Source organism: Cavia porcellus, unplaced genomic scaffold, assembly GCF_034190915.1.
Source record: "Cavia porcellus strain 051 isolate PalLab524CR breed Dunkin Hartley unplaced genomic scaffold, mCavPor4.1 scaffold_5, whole genome shotgun sequence".
Taxonomy (NCBI): Eukaryota; Metazoa; Chordata; class Mammalia; order Rodentia; family Caviidae; genus Cavia; species Cavia porcellus.
This window is the reverse complement of record NW_026947488.1, coordinates 14,672,865-14,697,892: the sequence shown is the minus strand read 5'-3', so window position 1 is coordinate 14,697,892 and position 25,028 is coordinate 14,672,865. Positions and strand designations below refer to the sequence as shown.

Below are 25,028 nucleotides of genomic sequence, written 5' to 3'. Positions count from 1 at the left end.
CAGCAAGTTCAGCAGCGAGAGGCCGCCGCCAGCAAAGGTCAGGGCTCCCTCTTTACAGTATAAATAGAACCCCCTTCCCGGCCGCCCCCTCCCAAAGCCACACAATATCTCTTTCAAAGATCTCAAAACACTGAAGCAGACCGTACCAAATTGACTTTATTGTTTTAAAACCAGCCCCTTCTGTCCTCCACCACCCGCCACCACCTCCCCCAGGGGAACAAAATTCATAATAGACATCTCTGCAGAGCGTGCCTCTCTGTTCTCCTCTCTTTAATGGAGCCCAGAGCCCCAGGCAGTGAGTTTTAATAGAGTGCCCTAACATTCAGCATGTGCCTGGCAAACACTGAGTGATCACCAGCCTCACCATGGCCCCAGGAATGGATGGCCAGTTCAGTGACAGGTGCCAAGTGATCAAAGAAACAGTCAGCACCAACTAGTGGCTTCCAGAGGACCTGCGCCTTTGGCCCTTGGTTTGCCATTGCCAGATAGATAAGGCAAACAGAACCCAGGGCCAGGTGCAAAAGATAAGTACCAGCCATCAATATGGTGCATACTTGTAATCCCAGCACTCTGGGAGGCTGAGGCAAAAGGATTTCAAATTTGAGACCAGCCTGGGAAACTTAGCGAAGTTCTGTCTCAGAATATAAAATTTTAAAAAGAGTTGGAGATGTAGTTCCTTGGGAAGGTCCTAGGTTGAATGCCAAGTATCACAAAGAGGGAATGAGGCCCAGATTAGGAGAAAATGCCAAAAGAAGGTCTAGTAATCACGATGAATATTGTAATGCACCATTGAAAACAGTCAAGGTTAATGCAGAAACGCTCTGGTGAACAAAGCTCACAGGTTTCAGTGAGGACAGACTGGTGGCATTTGTCTTATGACCCCGTGTTATTGTGCGATGGGAACCATCACTTCCAATCAGCCCACAGCTGCGGGACACAAAGCCATAGCAGCTCTGCCAGGAGGCCCAGAAGGGCACACAGACAAGCTTGGCATCGCAGAGCTGGATGTGTAGTCGTGCTTTCTGACAGTAGAGTTTCTCGTAACTTTTTCCACATGGTTCAAACACGAGAGCGTTTCAGTAAACACTCAGAGGAGCGTGCACTTTGCGTTTGGCCTCAGACTTCCGTGTGGTGTGGCTCAGTGCTGAGCAGGATCTTCCAGGCAGCCTGAATGAAACATTCTTGGGTTTAATCACTCCCTTTCAGGACCTGGAATGTGGTCTCGGAACCCAGACCACCGCCTTCCCTCCCGGCTCTGCTGTGTATTGGCCATTTGATTCGCAAACAGCTATGCTTTTCTGAGTCTCAGTTTCCACATCTGTAAGATGCAGGGAATCAGAGCCCCTGCCCTATCTATAGCTCATTGAAACCATCAAAGTCAATGTGTGTCCAGTGCTGAGAACAGAGCTGGGCTAGAAGCAGCCCCTCGTGCATGTCTGTTTTCTGTTTGGTTGGGTTTTTTTCTGTTTGGTTGGTTTTGGTTTCTTAAGACAGGGTCTTACTGTGTGGTTCATGCTGCCCTTGAACTCACTAAGTGGTTCAAGTCATGATCTTCCTGCCTCAGCCTCGTGAGTGCTGGGGTTACAGGTAAGCACCACCACCACACGTGGCTGTTTCTACAACACTGGGAATTAAACCCAGGTCCTTCCTACTGAGCTAAATCCCAGCCCTTTGTATCTTTTATTTTGAGACACAGTCTCAGTGAATTGTCCAAGCTGGGCTTGAGCATTTTATCTCCTGCCCCGCTCCTTGGAATGCCAGCGTTACAGGTGTGCGCCGCAGCCGCTGTGAGCGGATTATTGACGTGTGAGTTACCTGGGCTGCTATTGCACATGAGCTCATTGGGTGCCTTAATACAGCGTGAATTTACCGCCTTCTAGTTCTGAATGTCAGAAGTAGGACACAGGCCTCCCTGGACTAAGATCAAGGCGCCAGCAGGGCAGTGCCATTGCACCCCTTGGTTTTCACACCCCCCCCTCCCCAGAGCCCACAACAGACCTTTGATCTTCTGTTGTCACTCTCTGGTCCTCAGGCCCCATGTGCCTGCTCTAGGCCCCCCTAGCTCTGGTCAGCTGGTCAGCATCTGTAGCTCCATCTGCAACCTGAATCCCCTCTGCCACGTGCCCCAATGTGTCCCCAGGCGTCAGGGGTTAGGGTTACGCGTGCTGTGTGGGGTGGGGTTCTGCCGACCACGCTCATCCTCCGACAAGTGTACATTCACAGATAGCGTCCTGGGTGCACCAGCTCCAGAGGTGCTGGGGTAGGGCATTTCAGACCAGGAGCAGCACCTGCAAAGGCGGCAGTGCACCAGGGTCTGGGGAGCAGTGAAGACACCCCCATGGCTGGAGAGGAGGAGATGGGCAGGAGGAGGAAAGGGCCAAGGCCAGGGAAGGACCAGCAAGGACTTGGCTTTGCCTCCACGAGAGGAGTGCAGGCCGGGTGGGGCAGGGTGGGCCTGCTGCTTCAACTAGGTGGCTTAGACAATGACAATGTTCTGGAGGCCAGGAATCTGAAACATGGGGGTCGGGGGACGTACACCCTGTGAAGGCCTTGGAGGAGAAGCCTTCCTGTCCTCACAGCTGCTGCTGGGCACAGCTCTTAGCGAGTGGCCACGGCACTCCAGTCCCAGTCTCTGCTCTGCATCCCTGTGTCCCTGAGTGTCCTTGGCACTCTCCAGCGAGGACACACTCATGAATTCAGGACCCACGCTAATCCACTAAAATCTCATCTCCATCTTCACCTCAATCACGTCTGCGAAGGCTGGACACAAAGAGACCAGTGAGGCGGTGACTGCCACAGGCCAGGGCTGAGGAAGCCAGGGAACAAGTGATGGGGGAGGAGGAGCAGGGAGGTGACCCTGCCCTGACCTGAGCTGGGGCTCTTGTGGCCCAAGACAGGAGGCTTAAAGGTCAAGGTGTTAAAAGGGCCTCCTCTGTCCCCAGCCACACAGGGGTCACACAGTTAAAGGGGACAAAGCAGCCACTGCTGTTTGCACATAGATGCTCTGGGGAAGATCTGCAGAAGAACCCTGAGACCATGCGTGAGCCTGTGTGTACATGTATGCACTCACATGACATAAAATTTTGATCTTAGCCATTTTGATTGTGCAGTAGCATGTCTGGTATGCGCACATTCTATGGAGCTGCTGTCTAGGATGTCTGACCTTGGAAAACTGAAACTTGTAAGACTCTGGCTGCTCCAGCTACTCCCACAGGGAATTATGCAGCATTTGTCTCTGGGGAGGATTTTTTCAAGAAAATAGAGACTTTTAGAAACAAGAAAAAAAACAAAACAGGAGAGGTGGTGGTGATTTTCTCAGGACAGTTGTCAAAGAGGAGCCCCTGTGCCTTTGCTCTGGACAGATGCAAGACCTACAGCACAGCCTGACTCTGCCTGACCATACATCACTCAGGTGCCGAGAGTGGCCTTTATGTTTTCAGAAGATTGAGAGGGAAAAAAAAATCAAAAGAAGAGGAATATTTGTTAACATGAAAATGATGGGAAATTCAAATTTCAGAGCATACAAATAAAGTTTTATTGGCACACAGCCCTCGTTCTCATTTCCGGCTTGTCCGTGGCTTGTTGCACATGGCAAGGCAGAACAGGGAAGCCGCGGCCAGAGCCTGGTGGTAGAAGCAGGAAATACTTCTGATCTGCCCCGCACAGGAAGCATCTTCCTTCCCCAGATGTGGAAACCACACCAGCAACCCTGCCTTCGCTGCCCACCGGACAGCCAGCCCTTCCCACCTCTTCACCCTAGCCCTGCAGCAGGGCATCGGGTACTGGAGCTCGGCTGTGGGGGCTCAAACCCCAGTTTTGCTGCTAGCCATGTGCCTTGAGGAGCTGTCTGGCTTCTCTGCGCCCTGGCTTCTCACCTCTGAACGGGACAGCATTTCATGAAGAAATGCAGAGCTTTTCAATGCTTAGCCACGAACTACTGTGCCCATCCATCTGTGTTTGCTGTGCCCAGCGTGGGAGCGCCTCTCTTCAGAGGTGTCCATCTGCTCTCTTCTCCCGGGGCCACCAGCAGGTCTCGCCAGCTGTCCCATTATGTCCTACAAATAGGGGACACAGCAGTCTGAGAGTGGTCCACGTGGGGTGGATCCCTGCCGGAGTGGGCCCCCGGACAGTTCCTTCCACGGCTTGAGCTTCAGTTTCTTCACCTGGAGGGCAGGGACAGTCACGCCCACCTGGCAGAGCCGGCCTGAGGGCTGGTGGGAACTCACAGACCCTGTGAGCACGCGCCACCGGCGCTTTGTGGTCCCTGTTGTTATCCACCCTGTCGTTGTGCAATGGAAGTCACGGCCACATGACCAACTGCTTCTTCAGTCCGGCAGCCCAATAGGTGGGGCTGAGGTCACACCTCAGCCCAGGCAGTGTGGTGCTTCCGTCTGAGCCAGGCCTTCTGCTGGGAGTTGGTGCTGTTCTCACTCTGTTGAACTGTCTCTAGGAATGGCAGTGTTGAGCTGGGGGTTAAAAACCTATCACCCAGGATCCAGCAGCTGATCACCCCCGCTGTGTGCCCTGAGCTACAGGGGGCATGGAAGGAGCCCAGCTGGCCGGAAGCACCAACCGTCCTCCAGTCTTAAGGACCCAGCAGGTGGCCCACGCCAGCCAGCGCTTGGGAGGCAGAAAGACTCAGACATCGCTCACCTGGGAGTTGGGATTCTCTGATCCTCAGGGCATCCGCCCCTTCTGGGCCATTTCCTCACTGCAGGTTTTGAACTGAGGGCCACGCGTGTAGCACAGAGGTAGCCGGTGTGTCCTCCTGCTGTCACTGTCCCACAGTAACCAGCCTCTTCCAGAATTAGCCCTGTACCTGGTTCTTGGTGTCCTCCCAGGGACCGTCTGTACTTGTTTGGACCGTGGACACTGGACACTTTCTGAACAAGTGCAAAGACGCAACCCTCAGCCAACCAGGACACAGAGCCTTGTGCCCACCACCAGTGCCCCACTCCAGTCTGCTTTTTCCTTCAGCAGGTGGCAGTGAGGGTCCAGAACCTCACTGGACCAGTCCAGGAAGCTGCTGGTGAATTCACTCTGTGCACATCAAGGCCTGTGGGAAGGTGCCCGTGGATCCATTAGTGATGTCTGCCGTGGTAGGGGATGGGAGTTCAGGGTGTCAGCATTTTTTCCTTTGGTCTAGCGAGTGTCTCCCAAAATTTAGGAAATGTGTTACTCATAGCTTTGTTACCTCACAGGACCCCCTAGACCACTTACTAGTTGATATATTTTTTAAGTTTACAGACTTCTTTTGGCTCAAAAAGAAATTCATTTTAACATGTCCCAGTGAGCTGAGCACTCACAGCTACTGTGAGGGAGAAGTCTGCATCACCTCCACTGCATAGAGGAGGAAACTGAGGCTCAGAGCACGTTGGGGAAGCCAGGATTTGGGCCCAACCAGTTGAGTTCCAGGGTCCAAGCTTCTGGGTCAGACTGCTGATGCAAAAGAGAATTGGAAAGGGAGGCATCTGAAATTAACTTGTGTCACTACTCTGCCAAAGTATGCCTGTCCCACTTTGGCAACCCGTACTGGTGGGAAGAACAAAACTAGACTTTGAACATAAGCCGGGGTTCTGATCCTGTCTCTGTTACAAATCATATCTAACCTTGATTGTGCGTCTCTGATCTCCAGTTTCCTCACTTGTATAAAGTACAAGAGTCAAGCTATATTTGAGCTTCCAGATGGCAAGAACCTTCCCTTTTCTGATACAAGCCACAGCATCTGGCACACATTACCCGTTAGAGTTCATTCAGCTACATGCAACAGAAAACCCATTATCCCAGCTCCCCTCCTTCTGTCTGTCTGACCCCGCTATGCTTAGCCTGTAGCTTTCATCCTAATTCTTGTCACCTCATTGTCCCAAAATAGTTGCTTCACTTCTAGCCATCGCCTCCACATTCCAAGCAGCCAGAAGAAGAAAGCAAGAAGCAAGTGTCACAATCAGGAAGGCTAGAATTTTCAGGTTTGCTAGGTTGGCTTATGTGTGTGTCATGCGACCATGCCAGTCATCAAGAGCAAATAGAGAAGTGATTATTTTTACCTGCCGTATGGACGCTCCAGGTGGATTCTCTTTAGTGGAAAGGAAATGAACGTTGGGTGAGCAACTATAAATGCTTAAAGAAGGAAATGAGGGCAGGAGGGTGAGGAGGGTTAATGGCTCAGACCCTTTCCAGAGCTATGATAAAAAAAAGAAAGAAAGAAATGTTCATCCTTCTCCCCAAGCCCCGTGCCCAAGAGGACGGAGGTTGCATTTTTCCATAAAAGGGCTTCTCTGTGAACGGCTGTGTGTTGAGGCCACTTTGTTTTCCCTGGCAGGCCAGTTCCAGGGGAAGGAGAGTTCATCACAGTGCAGATGTGTATTTAAGCTCCACAGGAGGCACAGGCAGGGGACGTGGGGCGAGGAGGCTCAAAGCAGGGAGACAAACAGCAGACTTGGGAGCAGCTCGTCCAGCGCCCTCCGGCTGCAGCGGGGTCTAGGAGTGGCCTGGCACCGGCTGATCTCTTCCCGCTGCCCACGGCTGCGGGTATGTCCTGCCCGCAAGCACACCACCATGCTGGGTGCGTTTCCCCACCCTGCCTCTCCTGGACAGCTGAGCCTTTTCTTCCGTCAGTTTCTAGCCAGCTGACCTGGGATTGGACCTCATCTGCAGAATGGGTGCATACTACCACCCGCTTCCCAGAACTGCTCTGAGCCCCAACTGCGGTCCTGTGTTTCAGCTCACATGACGCCCCTGGCACACAATGCATCTGAATTTGAGTTCTTGTGCCTTCCTCCCTGTCCTGGCTGTCCGCGCCCTGTGGGGGAGGGGGAGCACAATGAATGCCGTCTCTTTTTTTTTTTTTTTTTTTTTTGTCTTTTTTCCTTTTTATCGGTACCAGGGATTGAACTCACAACTGCCTGCTTGCAAGGCAGGCGCTTATGCCGCTGAGCTAAATCTCCAGCCCCACCGTCTCATTTTTGATCAAAGGATCAGGAGAAAGTTTGGTGTGATGAGGTGTGTGGCACCCAATGAAGTTGTCCAGTAGCAGAAACTCCTCTCCGTCCAGGCTGAAATCTGTGTTAGAGAGGGTGTGGAGGTGTAGACGTGGCTGAGTTTACACAACACCGGGGACTCTGTGTGCCAACACAGCACCAGCACCCAGGGGTGCTTCCCAGATGCTCGCATCCTCATCTCCACGAGAATCATGGGTGCCCTGTGACCAGTGACATGCACTATGGGCCAGGTGTTTTTTTGCACCCCCAAAATGTTGTGGGCAAAATGCGGGAAAAAACATGTCTTGTGGTGGGACAGACAGACCCGAGCCCCTCTTCATAGAATGGATAAGGTATTATAGTGAAGGGTGACAAACGCTGTGGCGAGAGAACAAAGCAGATTCATCAGGAGCATGGCGGTGGTGGGGGGGGGTGCATCTTTCAGTCCAGCTGCTGGGCTCCGGTCGCCAAGTCTCTGGTCAGAGCACCCGGGTGACTTGGGATCCGCATCTGCACGGCTGCTTCCTGCCCTGTGGCCGTCTGTCTGCTCACCGCATCCATGCACAGCACAAGTGAGAGGGAGCCTCTGGGCCTCTCTCCCGGGGCCTCTAACCCTATCTGTGGGAGCTGTACCTGTACCCGCCCCTTACCTCCCCAACGCCCATCTTGTGGGGGTTGGGTTCCAGCCATGGATTTGGAGGTGAAGTAGGATGGCTCATTCCATGTTCCCATCCAGCCAGAGGAGGGACTGGGAGAGGATGGCCACACACATCCACTCACGTGGCAGTGGTGAAGTCTGAGACATGTGCCCAGGCCTCATCACAGAGGCCCTGGGGAGACATCGGATTTATTCAGGATGGGCCTGGATCCTGCTAACTGATGTGAGCTTTGTCACTGCGAGGGAAGGAATGACTGAAGGGAACCAGCAGGTGGACGTGCCCAGGACGAAGGCGCCAGTCTCTCATTAAGGCTCGCAGGGCAGCATTGGCTGTGGGCTGCCCGCTGGGGTGCTGGCCTGGGCTGACATCAGCTGTCCCCATAGGAGCTTCGGGGAGATGAGGCCAGGGTGGGCTGGCGCCCCATCCTTCTGGCCAGCAGTGTGGCCTCAGTGCTGACCCAGCCTCTGGCCAGTCTTGAAGCTTCTCATGACATTCAGTGCCAGACAGCCCAGCCACAGAGCAGCTCAAGACTAGTTTGCCAGGGCTGGGGATTTAGCTGAGCAGCATAAGCACCTACCTGGGAAGCAGGAGGTTGTGAGTTTGATCCCTGGTACCAAAGAAAGAAAGAAAAAAAAAAAAGACTAGTTTACCACAGTAAAACATATCACTGCTAAAGTGTAGACCGTTAAAGTGAGCTCAAGGGTTCCACAGCTTGGTGCACCCCTGAGGAAGGTTCTGGTGGACCCGAGCTGCTTCATGGAGGAAAGGAACAAGCCAGGCTCGGAGTGGAGCTAACTGTGCAGCCCTGAGCATATTTCACAACCTCTCTGATCTTCGATTTCTTCATTTCCAGGGTAGTCGGAGTGAAGATAGCTACCTCCCCGGGTCATTGTGAAGGCACTGGGCTGTCTTATCCGTATTCTAAAATGTATTCCATACATTTCTCAAAGAATTATTTTTCCCTTTCTAAGCTTAAATGCTGTATTAAATGTCTTCGAATATCCTCTCACACTGTGGGATGCTGAAAGGCAGGGACTGTGTGTCTCCCCCATGTGTCGTCCTCGAGGGATTCCTGGTGACAGCACACGCGCATGCGCATACGCATACATGAAGGCGAGACGCAGACCCGGCAGTAAAGTAGGCTGAGCCCAGGAAAACTTGGCTGACCCCTGCCTTTTGTGTGTCTTATTTTTGTTAGAGACTTGGGAACTGTACTGTATCCTGTTAGTGCTTGTGTTAGTCAGCTCCGTGTTAGTGTAACAAAATGCCTGAAGCAATCAACTTTTGAAAAACAAGGTTATTTTGGCTCCCTGTTCTGGAACTTCTGGTCCAGGATCAGGTGTGAACATCTTCAGTGAGGAAGCAGAGAGAAACCGAGAGGCTGGAGTCCTCCAGTCCATCCTGAGGGCTCCTCCCCAGGAACCCACAAACCTTCCATGAAGTCCCACTTCTCAAAGGTCCACCCTTTCCCAGTAGAGCCACCCTAGGGACCATGTCTTTGCCATATGGGCCTTGGAGGGCAACAGCCGTGTCCAGCCTGGAGCCCTTCTGCAGCAAATTTCTACAAACTCAGTGGCTTGGGATGACACAGGTGTTCCACCTGAAGGTTGCAGAGGTGAGAATTCCGAAACCAGGGCCCTGGCAGGGCGTCTCCTTCTGAGGGCTCCACAGAGAACCACGGCCCGGCTTTGGAAGGCTCCACCCCTTTGGTCCATGGCCTCTTCCTCCATCTGCAGAGCACCTGGCTCCAGCCTCTGCTTTGTCCCTGCTTCTCTTTCTGGCCCTTCTGCCTCCAGCTCACTGAGACTCTGAGATGCCAGCGGCCCCAGCAATCTGGGCTTGTCCCCCTTCTCAGAGTTCCAACCCAGGTCCCACCTGAACAGGTGCCCCTGCCATTAGAGGAGCACAGCCACAGATTCCAAGGGGCACTCGGACCCCTCGGGAGCAGGTGGTGTTCAGCAGTGCTTTTTCACCAGGCTAAGGGTGGTGGCATTCTCCTCAGTGCAGGTGGTGGCAGGGAGGCTGGCAGTGTGGCCCCTCAGAGGGCACAGCCGGCGTGGCTCAGTGCTGCCCAGCGGGGCACTCGGGGGGCAGAGCAGAGTGCCTCCCACTATCTGCTTCAGAGAGAAGCCCCAACCTGGATTTGCCTGTGAAGTCAATGAACTTGATCAGTTTGAAACTGTTAGGCACCAGTTCCCTGGCAGATATTAGAAAATGTACCAGGTAGGAGGCTGGCAGAGGGCCCCGGGTGGCTGATGGCAGTGTCACCCCCGTCAGCGTTTCTGAGCACCAGCTGCAGCTCTGCACCTCCGTGTACCAACTCATCCGATTCTCACCACCAACCTTGCACAAGGGGGCAGTTTTCAATGTCCACTGCGCAGATGGAAAGACGGGGGACCCACGAGGTTCAGTAAGTTGCCTGGGGTCATGTAGTCTAGACTGCCGCCAATCAGCATCTGTTACGTTCCTAGGAACTTTTTATTTTAAAGTAAGTGCAGAAATATGGGAGATTTGCAGAGGCTGCAGAGAGCTCCAGCACCCTCCACCCAGCTTCCCCTAACAGAAACACCCGACAGTGCCCAAGCCGAGCTTTAATAACCGACAGACTGCACCTGGCTTTCCCCAGCTCTCCCACAGATGTCCACTTTCCAGGCCAGGGTCAGGCAAGGGTCCCGCTCTGTGCCCCTCTCTAGTCTCCATCTCTGACTGCCCCCTCGCCAGCCTTCTTTGTCTCCCGTGATGACACTCTGAAGAAGGCTGCTCAGGTGTCCCTTCATTTGGGCTTGTCATTGTTCAGCTGAGGTTGTATGTGCTCATTGTGGATGAGGACCCCACAGACAAGGTCGCACTCCAGAAGTACATTGTACCAAGGGTGCTGAGATGCTGAGATAGCTCATCACTGGCGCCACCGGCCCTGGTTAGCAGAGACTCGCCCCATGATCCTGGTTTAAACGCTTTCCCTGGAGAGAGGGAAACGGTAAAATGTAGGCTGAACACAGAGTACCCGCTGGGGTGTGTTGGCAGACCTTGGGTATCCCTGGAGCTGACCTGGTACCTGCAAAATGCATAGTAAATGTAATGGTCTCCCTGGTGTGAGAAGGCCTCAAAAACACCCGCTAGCAAAGACAGGAGTCGAGCAACACCCAAAATCGGGATTTGGGAAATAATGTGCCTATGAAGATTGGAAGAGATGAGCAGAGAAGGGGAAATAAATCCAGCAGAGATAAAAGCCAACGTCCGCAGCTGCTCGGACCATCAGATATTTAAAAGCAACATGAGGTTTTAGGGCAAGGAGTGAATTATGGATGTTAGGACCCAAGACATAAGGCTTTGATCTGGAAGTGAAAGACATCTTAAAGGGGCTGAGGCTTTTGCATAAGTGAGTTCCACGTCCTCCTGGGGTGCATTAGATGGACCACTTAGAATTTACAGGTCCTCTGGAGGAACTTTATTCCTAATGGGAAACACTGGGGACTGACAGCTTTGTAGGAGCAGAGCTGCAGGCTGGGGGAACAGTGGCGCTCACCAGCTACCTGTGCATCACAGCGTTTTATGATGCTCCTCCCAGGGTGGCCATGGGAGGTGGTTTTGGCGGGCCCTTGACCTCTCTCTTTGAAAAAGTATCAATTTTGAAAAGGTTGTCTTTACTGCCAGGAAACTTTAGACTGGAGACCGGAACGTGGCTTTTTGGTCAGCCACCCTGTCACTAACCAGATGTTAGCTGCTGTCTGCCCCAGGCTAAGACACTGGTTTCGGCCAGACTTTCTGAGCTCAGGCTGGCAGGGAGTCCCACACACATTCTGCGAAGCTTTGCCGTTGCAGCGAATCCACAGACACATGGCTGGCGTCCCCAAGGGCCACCAACACCAACCACGGCCCCGCAGCCATCTGCTGTCGAGGAATCAGAGCCCCAGGGAGGCTGTGCAACAGCAAGCTGAAGGGGAGGAGCTTCCAGCTAGGGTGCACACACACACACACACACACACACACACACACACACACACACACACACACACGAAACTCTTCCTGCCCCTTCTGGGGGAGGGAGATCACTGCAGGTTGAAGGGAGGAGAAAGGAGATGAGAGGCAGGCAGTCCTGGGCTCCACAGCTCACAACTCACAAGCTCAAAGTCTTCCCCTCCCCAAAGCCTTCCTGACACCCCATCATGCCCCAGGCTCCCCAGTGCACCCCTCGGCTTCACTGGCTCCATCCCTCCCCACACCCACCCCCAGCGACCTGACCACCCTCTGAGCTGTCCACGAACCCCAGTCCCTCCCACTGTTACGACGTCCACTCCGCAAAGCAGTGGTTTTCACCATTTTGCCCATTGCTGTGTCCTGGTGCTGTGGACAGACGGGCGCACGGCAGGTGCTCGGGAGACACAGGTGAAGTGATCAAAAGAGAACCGCTCACCTGTTCTTTGTTTCCCGTGTTAGGTGGGGGACAAACCAGGCTCACCTGCCGGGGAGTGAGCATAACCTGGTACTTAACTGCTCCATCATTGCTATCACTAAGACCAAACCATTCATTCTTGCTTTCCGTGTATTAGCTCAGCAAATTTTCCTCACTCTTTGCTGTGTGTGTCGGGTTCTACTCGAGAGGCTGGAGAGAGCCGTAAGACAGCTGCGTCTTATGAATTTAAAAATTACTTTCTAGCGTCTATTATGAGCCTCCTGCTCCCCCAAAGCTCAGGTGTAGAATGGGGAACAGAAGCACCAGCCTCTGCGCACCATAGGGAGGTCCCTCCGCCCCAACCCGGGTGAGGAAGAGGGGCCATCTGCCCACCGCAGGGCTTCTCGATGACAACACAGGTCACCTAGGGCTCCTGTTCCTGGTTCCACATTTACAGTACAAGGACAAGACGTGAAACATCTGCAGCCATCCACCAGGAGCATTTGGTCATGGTGGCCTCACAGCGTGCCCAGCACTTGGTCCGGGGCTGCAGAGGGCACAGAGGGGCCACTGTCCATGGTGGGTATGACTGGCTTCTCAGTCTCCCTTCCATCATCTCAGATGCTGTTTCTAAATGAAATTAGGGGGATGGTGGCTGGAGGTCGCTGCTGTCCTCCTGAGTCCTGTTCATCTCTGAGGCTCAGCATGGCACCTTCCTTCCAAGGTGGTGACATCTGGACACTGTGTGCCTCTGTGTCACACACACAAAGGTTAGGTTGTCAGGTCCCTGGGCTCCACTGAGGATGCAGGCTGAGAGTTTCTTTCCAGGAAGAGCTTTATGGTGACTGAAGGCAATGCTACAGGCATCTCTATTGACCCAAGCCAGACTGCTGGGTCACTGGGTGTCCCGGAGCCCAGGTGCTCCTGCACTGCATCCATAGGCACCAGCCACAAACAGGTGCACTGCGCAATGTGCCGCCTTCCCGCCCTGCTTCCAGCCGTGGAGACAGAACTGAAAGCACCCAGCCCGCTTCACCCAGAGCGCAACACCTGTGTACAGGCCGAGTACAACACCTGCTTGCGGGCCAGGCACAACTGTGGCCCACGATGCCCTAACTGGGGTTCTTTCTGTGACTCCAGGATGCAGTTAGGAGTATCACCTCATTTCCATCTCCCTCTGGTTGTTACCTCTGCATTTTATTCTTTTAGGGTTCTATCAGACCAAAATATGTCACAGCTAAGCTGAAAACGCCAATATTGTGGGCTTCAGACATAGCTGGATCTGGAGTCAAAAGTATCAACAAGAGTCTCCCTCTTTGTCTCTGTGTCTCCCTTTCCCTCTCCCTCTCCCATTCCTTTTCTCTCTACGTCTCCTTCTCTTTCAGAGTAGAGAGAACATGTGGTTCAGCTATTCTTTGACATACTCTTCCCTCATGGTGACCAAGTGGCTGTAGCAGCTCCAGCCCCTTCACCATGCATCTTGAGCTTCCTTTTCATTGGGCCTGCTTGGCTCTGGTGCACACCTCCAAGAAGTCACCACAGTCAGAGGATTGTGATGCACTGATTGCTCCAGGCTAGATCACATGCTTTATCCTTGCCAAATATCAACCAGAGAAATGTAAAACATTTCTCCTTCACTGAATTTACTAGGACCACTTAGTGAAAATCACTTTCCAACATGTGTAACTGACTTCAGATACCCCGATCTTTACGGGTTAACATTCCCAAGATTCCTCCAGATGCAATGTGTGGCAGGCAGGAAGACTTATTTGCCTTGGATCCGCTGTGACCCTTGATCTGTTTCTACCACACTGCGTACATACAGCCAGCCAGACAGTCTTCCCCTATCTGATCATGTCCCTACATGTTTAAAAGCCACCATCTAAAGTGTCCCAGTGAAGTCAGAAGCAAATCTTAACGCCTTTCTGACACCCCTTTCCCCACTCAAGCCCTGTGGGGTTCAGCCCCTGAAGACCTCTCAGGTCTGCGCTTGGCCGTTTCCCCTACCCTGGACCCTTCTGTCCCCACGGCTGCCGGTGGCTGGCTGCTTGCAGGCCTCTGGCTTCTGCTCAGATGTCACCTTCTCAAGGGGCTTCCAAATGCATTAATCCTCTGCTGGGCTGAAATCACACTTGGGGTGGCCACGCTGTCTTGCAGCCCGAGTTTTTACACCCAGCACCGTTCTGATGTCTCCTGCACCAGCAGGTGGGCCGAACCCACACTGCATCCTCCTGTGCTGCCCTACAGCTCTGCCCACGGCTCCTCCTCATCCTGCCCGCGTTATACCCCCATGTGCCGAGGCGCAGACACAGGGCAGCGGGCCTGGAGGGGTGCTCCTGGAATGCCGATGGTTTTATGACCAGTTAACTGTGCTCTGTGCTACCTGTGAATGAGGCCATTGTGACACATAGCAGCTGAGGTGATCAAATGCAGATGTGCCGCGTGGCCCTGCTGGTGGTGCACAGGAAGAGGGGGCGGGGTCTTTCAGGTGGGAAAGTCGGCCAAACAGGGCACCAGGGTGGGATGGATGGACGGATGGCTCGTCCCCTCCTGGCACACACACTGTGGGTCCCTGCGGGTTTCAGAAGTCAACCGAGGTGTCTCTGGAGCTCTGCTGTTGGGCTCTGCTGTTCAGCCTTCCTCCCAGTGGGCTTCTTCCTTAACCTTCCTGGGATGTTTATTCTCCTGAATCCCAGAAGACAGCCGACCGGTGCAACAGGAGCATCTTTCATTGTTGTATCTCCCTAGATGCAGGGTCACAATTCGGAAACCCACAGGTCACACACCCTTTACAAACATGGCTTTGTTTTGCGATTTGTTTGTATTTGTTTCTGGCCTAACTCATTTGCATTTTTTGGCCTGCATTGAAAAACAGGGATGTTAGGGGCTGGGGATTTAGCTCAGCAGCATAAGCGCCTGCCTTGCAAGCAGGCAGTCGTGAGTTCGATCCCTGGTACCGATAAAAACGAAAAAGACAAAAAAAAAAAAAAGAAAGAAAGAAAGAAAAACAGGGATGTTTCATGTACAAATCCAGGTTTCAGACTTTTCTACAAAAACCAGAAGCTCTGGCTATGTTAGGTCACATTCTTACATGGCAGAGGTTGGCTGGGGCTGCTTAAGATTGTTCCTGTTTGGGTCATTTGGGGCTACAAGTAAAAAATAGCACAAATAACAATGGCTTAAAGCACTGTCGCATTTATTGTGTATTTAACAAGCTATCTGGACCTCAGGATTCATTAACTTCTCAGTTATATCTTCAAAGATCAGGCTGTCTTTATCCGTTCACACCTTCAGTTTCAGCCTGTAGGATTTTACTGTTATGCTCCTGGCTTCCTATCCCAGGACAGCTGCTGTAATTCCGGACATCACATCCTCACGTCGTCAGTGGAGGAAGCAGGCAGTAAAAGGACAGAGGATGACAAAAGCCTTTCCCAGAAGCCTCCGCAGGCAGAATGAGATCACATGCCGTCTTGAAGCTGCAAGGGAGGCTCGGAAAGCAAGGCCGCCTCCGCCATTCCTCAGGAAGAAGGAAGCAAGGCAGAAGAGCCTGGCAGTACTCCTGGGGAGCCAGATAGATGCCACCCCTTAGGTAGTGCTGGTGCACCCCAGTTTGCCACCATCCCCGCCACACCCCTGTTGTTGCTCCCCAATATCAGACAGAGACCGAAGGAGACAGTCAGTATAACCTTCACTGGAGGAAGGTCAGGTGGGATCCTTGCCGGAAATAGTTTTTAAAAATTGAGAAGCAAGGAAATTTAGAAAACTTTCTTTTGAAAGCACCAAAGCAATGCAGTTTTAGAAGACATTTATATAAATCCCAGGCCTGGTTTGTTATGATTAGAGTTCACAGATCCAAAGTCACGGTGTGGAATTTCTCTAGAGGTCTCCACACACTGGCTCTCAGTTTGCGCATTTCTCTCCTTGAAGGCGAGTCCCTCCTGGTGCTGGCCAGGGCTGCTCTGCAGGCCACACCGGGGCCGTGTCGTGCGTGGCCACAGTGCACTGGGACAGTTTGGAGGGACCTTGACCCCCTCTGTATCTGCTCACTCACAGGCTGTCTCCCCTCTGGCCTGGCTCCTCCGCCATGTCCAGAACCGTGCCTCACATGTGGCAGCACTGGATCTGTCACTGGAAAGTGAATTTTTCAGTGAAGGAGTGAATGAATGTCCAATTAAAAATTGTTTTATTGAGCAGCTGATTTCCCTAAAACCCAAGAAGACCAATTGACCAATTAAGGTAGCAAGTCTCTGCTATCACATTCCAAATAGCACACCTTCAACAAGAAAGAAAGGTGTCTCTCACTGAAAAGTACAAAATGATGTGCAAATGGTCTGCAAACAGGACAAGGGTTCTGCTCCTTAATTTGTTGCTCAGTCTGTGATCCCAGATGGCCCTGTTCCGGGGGAGAAGAGGACCTGTCCTGCTCATTAAGGGAACAGCCAAGAAATTATGCACATTTACTTGTGCCTGTGCCTTATTTATAACTCATCAGGTGACTACAGCTAGCCACAAAGGATGCTAGGAACTGTGACATTCATTTGAAGCAGCCAAATGTCCATTTGAGAACAGAGATTCTATCACGGTGAGAATGAAGGGGTGAGCAGGTGGTACTGGGGAGACCCCCAGCAGATCCTTCCAACATCACCTAAGAGGGGATGTCTTCCCTTCTCAGCCTCACTGGGCATTGGACCAGCCAGAAGTGTCCGTGTTTAACATCCCAGAGCCAAGGCGGATCTATAGAACCCTCCAGAGACTGAGTCCCATGCCACAAGACTTTTGGGGCTCCGTGCCCCTCGCTTCCTGATTCGCACTGCATGGATGGATTTCTCACTGCAGTGGCTCCGTGGCTACCCTCACACCCAGCCGTTTGTTCAGCTGTCCACCCTCCAGATGGCCACGGTTCACAAGACAAAAATAAACAAGAGGTTGTTTCAGAGAAAGAACACAAGAGAGAATACCCCAGCCTGCTTGCTTCCAAGCCTGCCTGCTCTGGTCAGCATCGCAGTGTACACAGAAGAGATGGGGAAACACACCCAGAAGACTTCCTGGGACAGGTAGCTCCCTAGGCCTCCTCAGGTAGAGTCACCGTGGTCACCAAACAGGTGACTTCAAATGAAAGAGGCTGACTTAGAGCTTCTGCTGGGCATGTCCAGGCAGGCAGGGGGGGACTGAGGACAGCGGGAGCCCAGCATGCCACAGAGTGTGGACGAGTCCTGGGCCTTGGCTCAGCCTCCAAGTGATGGAGATCGAGCGAGAAGGCCCAGCTGTGCCTACGTTCCTGGTTCTGTCCTCTTCATCCAGCAGTGTCCTTTCCTCCAGGAAGCCTGCCCCAACCCGACTCCTTCCCCAATGAGCAAGCAGGTCCCCCTACTTTGCCCTCAAATTCTCTGGAAAGCAACTTACTGGAGGCTTCTCTGTCTCCTTCCCACACCCAACATATACTCAAGAGAGGAATATAGTTTATCTGGTAGGTTTCACTCAGGAGTCACATAAATAATTCACAGAACAAAAAATAATTCCTAAAATGTAGTAGCAAACCGAATCAGATGCCCCAGATATGTACTGGGGGGCTGATGTGACCACACAGAGAGGTGCTATCTTACATGCTCCGGTTTTTACTCTTTTTTGTTTTCTTTTTTCCTTAAGATTTTTTAAGCATACATTTCACTCATTTCCTTTCTATTTCAAGCACTCCCTGGCCCTATTCTTTCAGAGTGGATCTGTGAGCCCAGGCTCCCGAGCCTTCCTTTTCCTGAGAATGCCTTGATTTGTGCATGAAGGCTGTTGTCTCTGATTGACACTTCCTTCAGGCCTCCAGGCCCCTGATGAGAAATCTGTCATCTCAGTCATTTCCCCCTATTTCAGCATGTTTCGTTTGCTTGAAGAAAAGGATGAATCCCGGCTCCTTAGCTCCCAGCTCTACGGCTGGGCAGGCTGCACTCTGAAGCCTCAGTGGCTCTGTGTGGAAGGTGGGAGCGGGGATCGTACCTTCCCCGGGCCAGGCGTGAGGAAGCAGGGCCGTGCTGTACGCTGTGCCTGCTGCATGAGCACGGACAGAGCAGACCCTGCTGGGTGCCTGAATAGATGCAGCCTGTGTGCGGGACCAGCCGGCCGGTCACTGGTCCCGATGCATTTGTGGGGCTCATTCTTTACAGCCGCCATGGAAAGGGAAGAAGCCGAGGAGCAGGAGCCAGGCCTGAGTCCACCTGGCTGTCGATTCTGGGCAGCACGCCTTCAGCATCATTTGCCTTCCCTGTCTGGGCCTAACCTTCCCCATTTGGACAATAAGGGGCTTGGTACTGGCTCTCGGATTGCACTTCTCCCTGTGAACTAGAACTTTCTAGAGAGTGTTTTTATTTTCCATTAGTGGTGCCTGCCACCCACCCCAGACTAACTTGAACCTGACTCTGTGGGCAGAGCTGCAGGGTTGGCCTTTAAATTCCTTGGGAGACACTAATGCAAAGCAAGCATTGAAAGCCTCGGGTCCAGATGGGCCCGTCTTCTTGGACATTCTTGGAGGTGGCCTCTACCTTCCCCTGTCCCGACCCTGGGATAAAAGACCCCGGGAATCCATCATGCTCATTCCAGCCACTCCTGAAACACAGCCATGGCCTCTGGAAATAGTGAGTTTGCTGTGACTCACGGTTGCTCTGTGCAGCCACACGCTTTCTCCCCAGCATGCCTGACTAGCAGTACTGAGAAGTGTGCATCTAGGTGTGTTAAGTTCTTGTTTGAAACCTTCCAGCATCGAATACTGTACCAATGGCCTCTTATCGAAGAAGTGAATCAGCAGGGTATGGTGGTGCACAGCTATGATCCCAGCCCTCAGAGGGTGAAGACAGTAGGCTTGCCATGAGTTCAAGGCCAGCCTGAACTACACAGTGAGACCCTGTCTCAAGAAAAAGTGAATCAATCCAGTTCAATCCCACCCCAAATCCCAGCTGTGTTTTGTAACAATGAACAAGCGTATTCTAAGATGTTTATGGAAATACGGGGTAACTGGATGCCACAACAATCTTGAAAAGGAATAAAGTTGGAGAATTAAAACCACTTGATTTGAAAATTTACCTAAAAACTTATGATAGTTGCTACCAACTATACTTACTATAAAGTAATAAAGATCAGATGGAATTGCTGTAGGATAGAGGAATCAGAAATAAACCCTGACATTTATGTTCAGTGAACTTTTGACAAAGGTGTCCAGTAATTCAGTAGGGGAAAGATAGAATTTTTATTCTATCTATTCATGGGACAACCACGAATACAGTTGTAGAAGAAATGATCTAACCTCACACTATATACAAAGATTAATTTGTTAATCATAGACCTAAAAAGTTAATGCTATAAAAAGAGACCCATAAAAGGAAAAGCTGAGAACTTAAAACCTTTCTCTTCAAAAGATACCATTAAGAAACTGAAAAGACAAGCTACAGACTGAGAGATAATATTTACAAGTCATATACCTAATAAAAAATCGGTATCTATAATATATAAAGCATTTTTATAACTCAATAATATGAAAACAAATGTAACTCATTTTAAAAAATGAGCCAAAGAATTTGTTTAAAGACAGGGTCTTACTATGTTGCCCAGGCTGGTCTCGAACTTGTGGATTCAAGAGATCCCAATAAGTGAACAGGATCAGACACAAACAAGTACACATTGCAGGATCTCATTTTTATGAACTGCGAGATGTTTTTCTAGAGAACCAGCAACAGGGTGGTAGCTGCTTGATGCCGGGTACCAGGCCTGACTGCAGACAGGCAGGAGGGATTTTGGAGGTGATAGAAACTGGGCTCAAAAACTGGGCCATGGAGGAGGTCTTACAGCGGTACCTGTTTACTGTGAACATCACTGAACTGACACGATGGGGAATCAGTTATCTGCCCAACAGTCAGCTTTTAAAGAAGCAAGACAGGCAACACAGAGCATATCAGGAAAAGACACAAGCTGGCCGCCTGAGGTCCTGTCCCAGCTGTCCCCTCTCACTGTCCACGTGGCTTCAGGCAGTTACTTAACCTGTCTCTGTGTCTCTTTTCCCCATAGAATTCAGAGACGCCTGACACTAGGCCACTGCTACTGGTCCTGGCCCATCTCTCTCCTAGCTCCTGCCCTCTCTGCCCTTTCTGGTCTCCAGCCTGTGGAACCCTGGATTCCTCCCGCTGGATTGTTCCCCTCCCTGGCCTCTCCTCTCTCCTGCCTCAGATCGTTCCTATCTTCTCTGTGTTCCATGATTCACCACTGTTTCGTTCACCTACCTATGAGTCTATAGCATTTCTAATAGTACTAACAGTAACAGGCACACTTTCATTCCCACTTTGTGGAAGGGGAGGCTGACACTCAGATGAAGTCATTTCATTTCGTTCAAAATATAATTATTAACATCTCACTTGTTAGGATGGCTACTATAAAAAATAATAATTTTGGCTAAATTAAGGAGAAACTGAAACCCTTGTACAGTGTTGGTGGGATGTAAAGTGGTGCAATCTATGGAAAACTCTCAAAAAAGTCAAAATAGAACTATTGTATGTCCCAGCAATTGCATTTCTGGGTACATACTAAAAAGAACCAGGAGTAGGGTTTTAAAGAGATACCCGTACACCTGTGTTCAGAGAAGCATTATTCTCAATAGCCAACAAGTGGGAGTGACCCAAAAGTCCATCAACTCATGAATGGACAGCCAAAATATGGAATATTACTCTTAAAAAGGAAATTCTAATGTGTCACAACCTGAATGAACCTTGAAGACATTGTGCTAAGGGAAATAAGCCAGTCACAAAAGGATAAATACCATACGATTCCACTTACATGAAGTTTCTAGACTCGTCACATCCACGCGGCCAGGAAGGAAGATGTCCACGGTCAGGGGACAGGGGCTGAGGGAATTGTTTAATGGGGACAGAGGTCCAGTGAAAAACTTCTGGAGATGGACCCTGGTGGCAGTTACACAACAGTGAAAATGTACTTAATGCCACTAGAAGAGTTAAGGTAGTAAATACTACATTCTGTATATTTTACTACTATTTTTAAAAATAAATATGCTAATGAGCTTGTTGTATGTACAACTCTTGATTTCTCACTGTAACTCTTCAAAATAGATGCAACCTATCTTCCACACTGATTGAAGAAACGGGATTGGGAAGATTTGGCCAGCAAAGTCACAGGGTCTGTCTGGCCTCAGATCTCAAAGACCCCTCCCTGGCGCTGCCTCCTTCTCCACCATGTCACTCGCTGCAACAGGAAGAAACCTAACCCAGCCCTGTCCTTCTTCCCACAGGCACAGCTGGGCTCTACCAAGGAGCAAACGGACTGACCAACGCGGCCGGATTCGGGACAGTGCACCAGGTATGCACGGCTCCCTGCCAGTTCTTTCCCCAGCAATTTCCGTAAATATTCAGTCAGCGCCAGAGAGCCCACTTCCATGCACAATTCCTGCCCAAAACCTGGCGTTTTGGTCCCTGGGTCTGGAGACTGCCAGGATACAGGCTGTGCAGAAGACCACAGGAAAGACCTCACTGGATTTCTAAGATGCCCTAGCAGGGTATGTTCATCCTGACCCGAGCCCCAGACCCCACTGCCAGTTGAATCTGGACAGTGAGTGCAAAGGCACAAGTTCTTCCCACACCCGAGCGCATCTGCATCCTCTGCATTCCCAGAGCCGAGGGCTGCACACACAGTAGAAGCTTCACAAATGCTTGCTGAGCCGGACCAAGGCCACTCCGCAAAGATGAGCTTTGGCAACTGTACCGATGCCCTCGGTTTCATTTACAGAGTTAACTAAGAACATGCTGGACCCTGTGCCAGGCACAGCCTGCTACAGATGCACAGGAATTCTGGGTGCCACTTGCACACTTTTGGTGCAAGTCAAAAGTTTTCACAACAAAGGCTAATGTTGCTTTCAGCCTACTGTTCAAACAAAACAACCTCCAGGCTAGATGGCCTTTAAATACTTTAAATATTTAAATACACTTAAATACAAAGAGGCACTAATTCTTCCTCAGTGAGCTGAAGGATCTGAATAACTGAAACTTGGAAAATGCAGAAATTGTTATTGTCATGTATTTCCAGTCAGCTACACGCATAGATAAAAATATTTGTAAGCAAAACAGAAATGTTTAAGGTGCAATGCATACTCTTGTTTGTCCATTACACCTCACAAATTTGTCAGAAACACAGACAGTCCAGAAATCCTGGCTCACTGGGTCTGGGCCAGGGCCAGGGACCAAACCATCCATGCATTCTGCAGAGCGGACCTGCATAGTGTACAGCAGTGGCGGGATTGTTCGGAGCGATCACTCCTGGGAGAGAGCCAGAGTGTCTGGCCTGGTTTCCATTGCACTGGTCTGCACTGGCCCTCATAGAATATGCTGGACCCTGTGCTAGGCACATGCTGCTCGGTTTGCACCTTCTTCTCAATCACCTGCCTCGCTGCCTGGTCTCCTGGGTATGTGTGGTCTTCATTTCTCCTTCATGGGTTCCATATCTACTCAGTACTAATCCTCGTCTCAGCCTACTGTAGTGGGAAGACCACACTACAGACAGTGCCTGCCCTTGGAGAGTTTTTATTCTAATGGGAACTGGGACAGAGGAACTGGGTTGAGGACCCTAGCCCAGACAGGCTTCCACACTCACATCCTTGGGGGACTTTATTTTGTGTTTTCTCTTCCCAGGACTATCCTTCTTACCCTGGCTTCCCTCAGAGCCAGTACCCCCAGTATTACAGCACATCCTACAACCCTCCTTACGTCCCGGCCAGCAGCATCTGCCCTTCACCCCTCTCCACGTCCACCTACGTCCTCCAGGAGGCATCCCACAGCGTCCTCAACCAGACCTCCGAGCCGCTGGCCAGTGCGTATTTCTTTTTTCATTTTTTATTTTTATTAATACACATTTGAAGCACATGATGGTCGTATTCACTGTGGGGAATTGTTACAAGCACGTGACCCAGTTTAAGTCCTGTTGTTTCTCCTTTCCTCCCTCACCCCTCCCTCCATCTCTTCATCCTCTTTCTATTTGCAAAAGATCTATCTCTGTTTCCTATGTCCATCCTTTATTTTGCTCTTTAAATTCACACTTTGGGTTTCTCATATAAAAGACCCAGAGTTCCAGGTCACTTTGGTTGGGCAGTTTGGCTGGAGTCCCAAAGGACCTGAATGTTGGCTTCACCTGGAATGAGCTGCTTCCCCAAGGGCATCTGTCCCTTGAATGGGTGCTGACTTCTGGGTGTGTGTCTGTGTGTGTGTAATTGCATCCATGTTTAAAAGAAGTAGCTTTTACCTAAAAATTCTCATTTCTGGCTTCTCTTGAAAGACCCTCCCACTCTAGCCACATTCCCAAGGATCAAAACTTGTTTGAAACTGAGCGTGGTTACCCCATTTAGAAGGGACACACAGGGCTCCCCATCTCACTAGCCCAACTCAAGTTTATGACCTGCCCACCCATGTGGGCCTGGGGGGTTTTGACCCCTGATCCAAAAGGAAAGGAAACTCATTAAATGCTTCTCTGTTATATGCCATGAATATACCTGTGAAGACTCCTTTAATAATTTATTTGTATACTTACAAATATTTTGAAGCACCTACTGTTTTCCAAGCACTCAATTTGGAAAATTATAAATAAATAATAGCATAGACTTGTTTTTTGTAGCCAGTAATCAAAGAACCACACAAATGTATTTTCACAAACTATAATAAAGCCACAATTTGCACAAAGACAGGTTTTATATTACACATCCGCCAAGATCAGAATGCTAAGCAACCGTCTAGGAACTGGTGGCACTAGGACTTGACTCCAGGCCTGTTGGACCCTGTAATCAATGCTCATGTTGCTCACTGGTCATGCACAGTTGAGAATATGTCACCTAAAATTCCCCAAGGACAGAGAGGGGTTTGGGTATTATGACTCAGGGGCCTCAAGAATTCTGAGATCCGTCACACAATCCTTAAGCATGTTCATTTCTAATAACACAATTTTCAGAAACCCACTCTCCCACCCTGCTTAGTAGCCAGGACTGTTTGGCCTCGGGAGAGAGAAAATGTAGTTTAAGCCCAAGAAGAATGCAGGTTATGAACCTCAATCAACTTTGCTCCCCACCAGGAGCAAACATAAGGGCTCATTGTGTCTCTTTGAAATGTTTATTTATTGTTTCCTCTGTTCCTCATTTATTCCTTGGTCCAAGGGCCAGTCATAAGTGGTTGAAATGGCTTTTACTAGGTGTCCAACAAGTTCACATAAAACCTAGAGGCATAACTGTCAATCTAACAGAGGTCTCTGGCCTCTTTCCCCCAGTGTCTGTAATAACAGAAGGATGTGTAAGCATGCCTGTGTGTGTGCAGCACACACACTGAAAGACGCACACTCACACCCACTTTTAAAGTTCTCCATAAAAGCTCCGCTTGTGAAACGATCCGGGATACTGGGGGGTGATCACCTCCAAGCTGCAGAGGTTGGGAGGCGCATGCGCACCGAGACAGGCAGCGCCCTCGCATTCTGCATCGCCTGGAGGGGGTGGCTGCATGCTGTCCCCACTCACTCCAGTGCCCACCCCAGGATGCTGCATTGACAGATACCAACATCAGCACAGGTCCTCCAGGTATAGGTGACAATAGGGCAGTTTGCTAGCAGAGAGGGCAAAATCTGAACATCTTTTATTGCTCAAGAGAAAAAATACACCAGCCATTGCTTAAGGCTTTGCTCTTTTTGCATGTTTCAGTGTATACAAGTCCTTAAAAAGAAGCTGGAGGGTTTTTAAAAAACTTTTAGATCATCTCTGTCAACCAATAGGAGAATGTTTTCATCTCTCAAGAAGCTTAGAAGACTCTTCCACACAACTGGGCAGCGGCTAACAAAATTTAAAATGCTGCTCATGCACCGTTTAACCCAACTATTCTGCACCTAAGAATCTGTGAAGATTCAAACACTTTAAAAAATTATGGTAGCATCATCATTGCAAAAAGCAGAAGCAACCCAGATGTCCATTCATAGGAACCAGGTCAGATA

At 50.6% G+C, this 25,028-nt stretch overlaps 1 protein-coding gene across 1 annotated transcript in view; it reads left to right on the top strand.

The window, feature by feature from the left end:
• Window positions 1-25,028, top strand: part of Eya2 (EYA transcriptional coactivator and phosphatase 2) — a 206,820-nt gene that overhangs the window by 114,558 nt on the left and 67,234 nt on the right. The window contains exons 5-6 of the mRNA XM_013150388.3: window positions 21,307-21,374; window positions 22,700-22,877. Coding sequence (XP_013005842.1) covers window positions 21,307-21,374; window positions 22,700-22,877 — 246 coding nt within the window. The remainder of the gene's footprint in view (window positions 1-21,306; window positions 21,375-22,699; window positions 22,878-25,028) is intronic.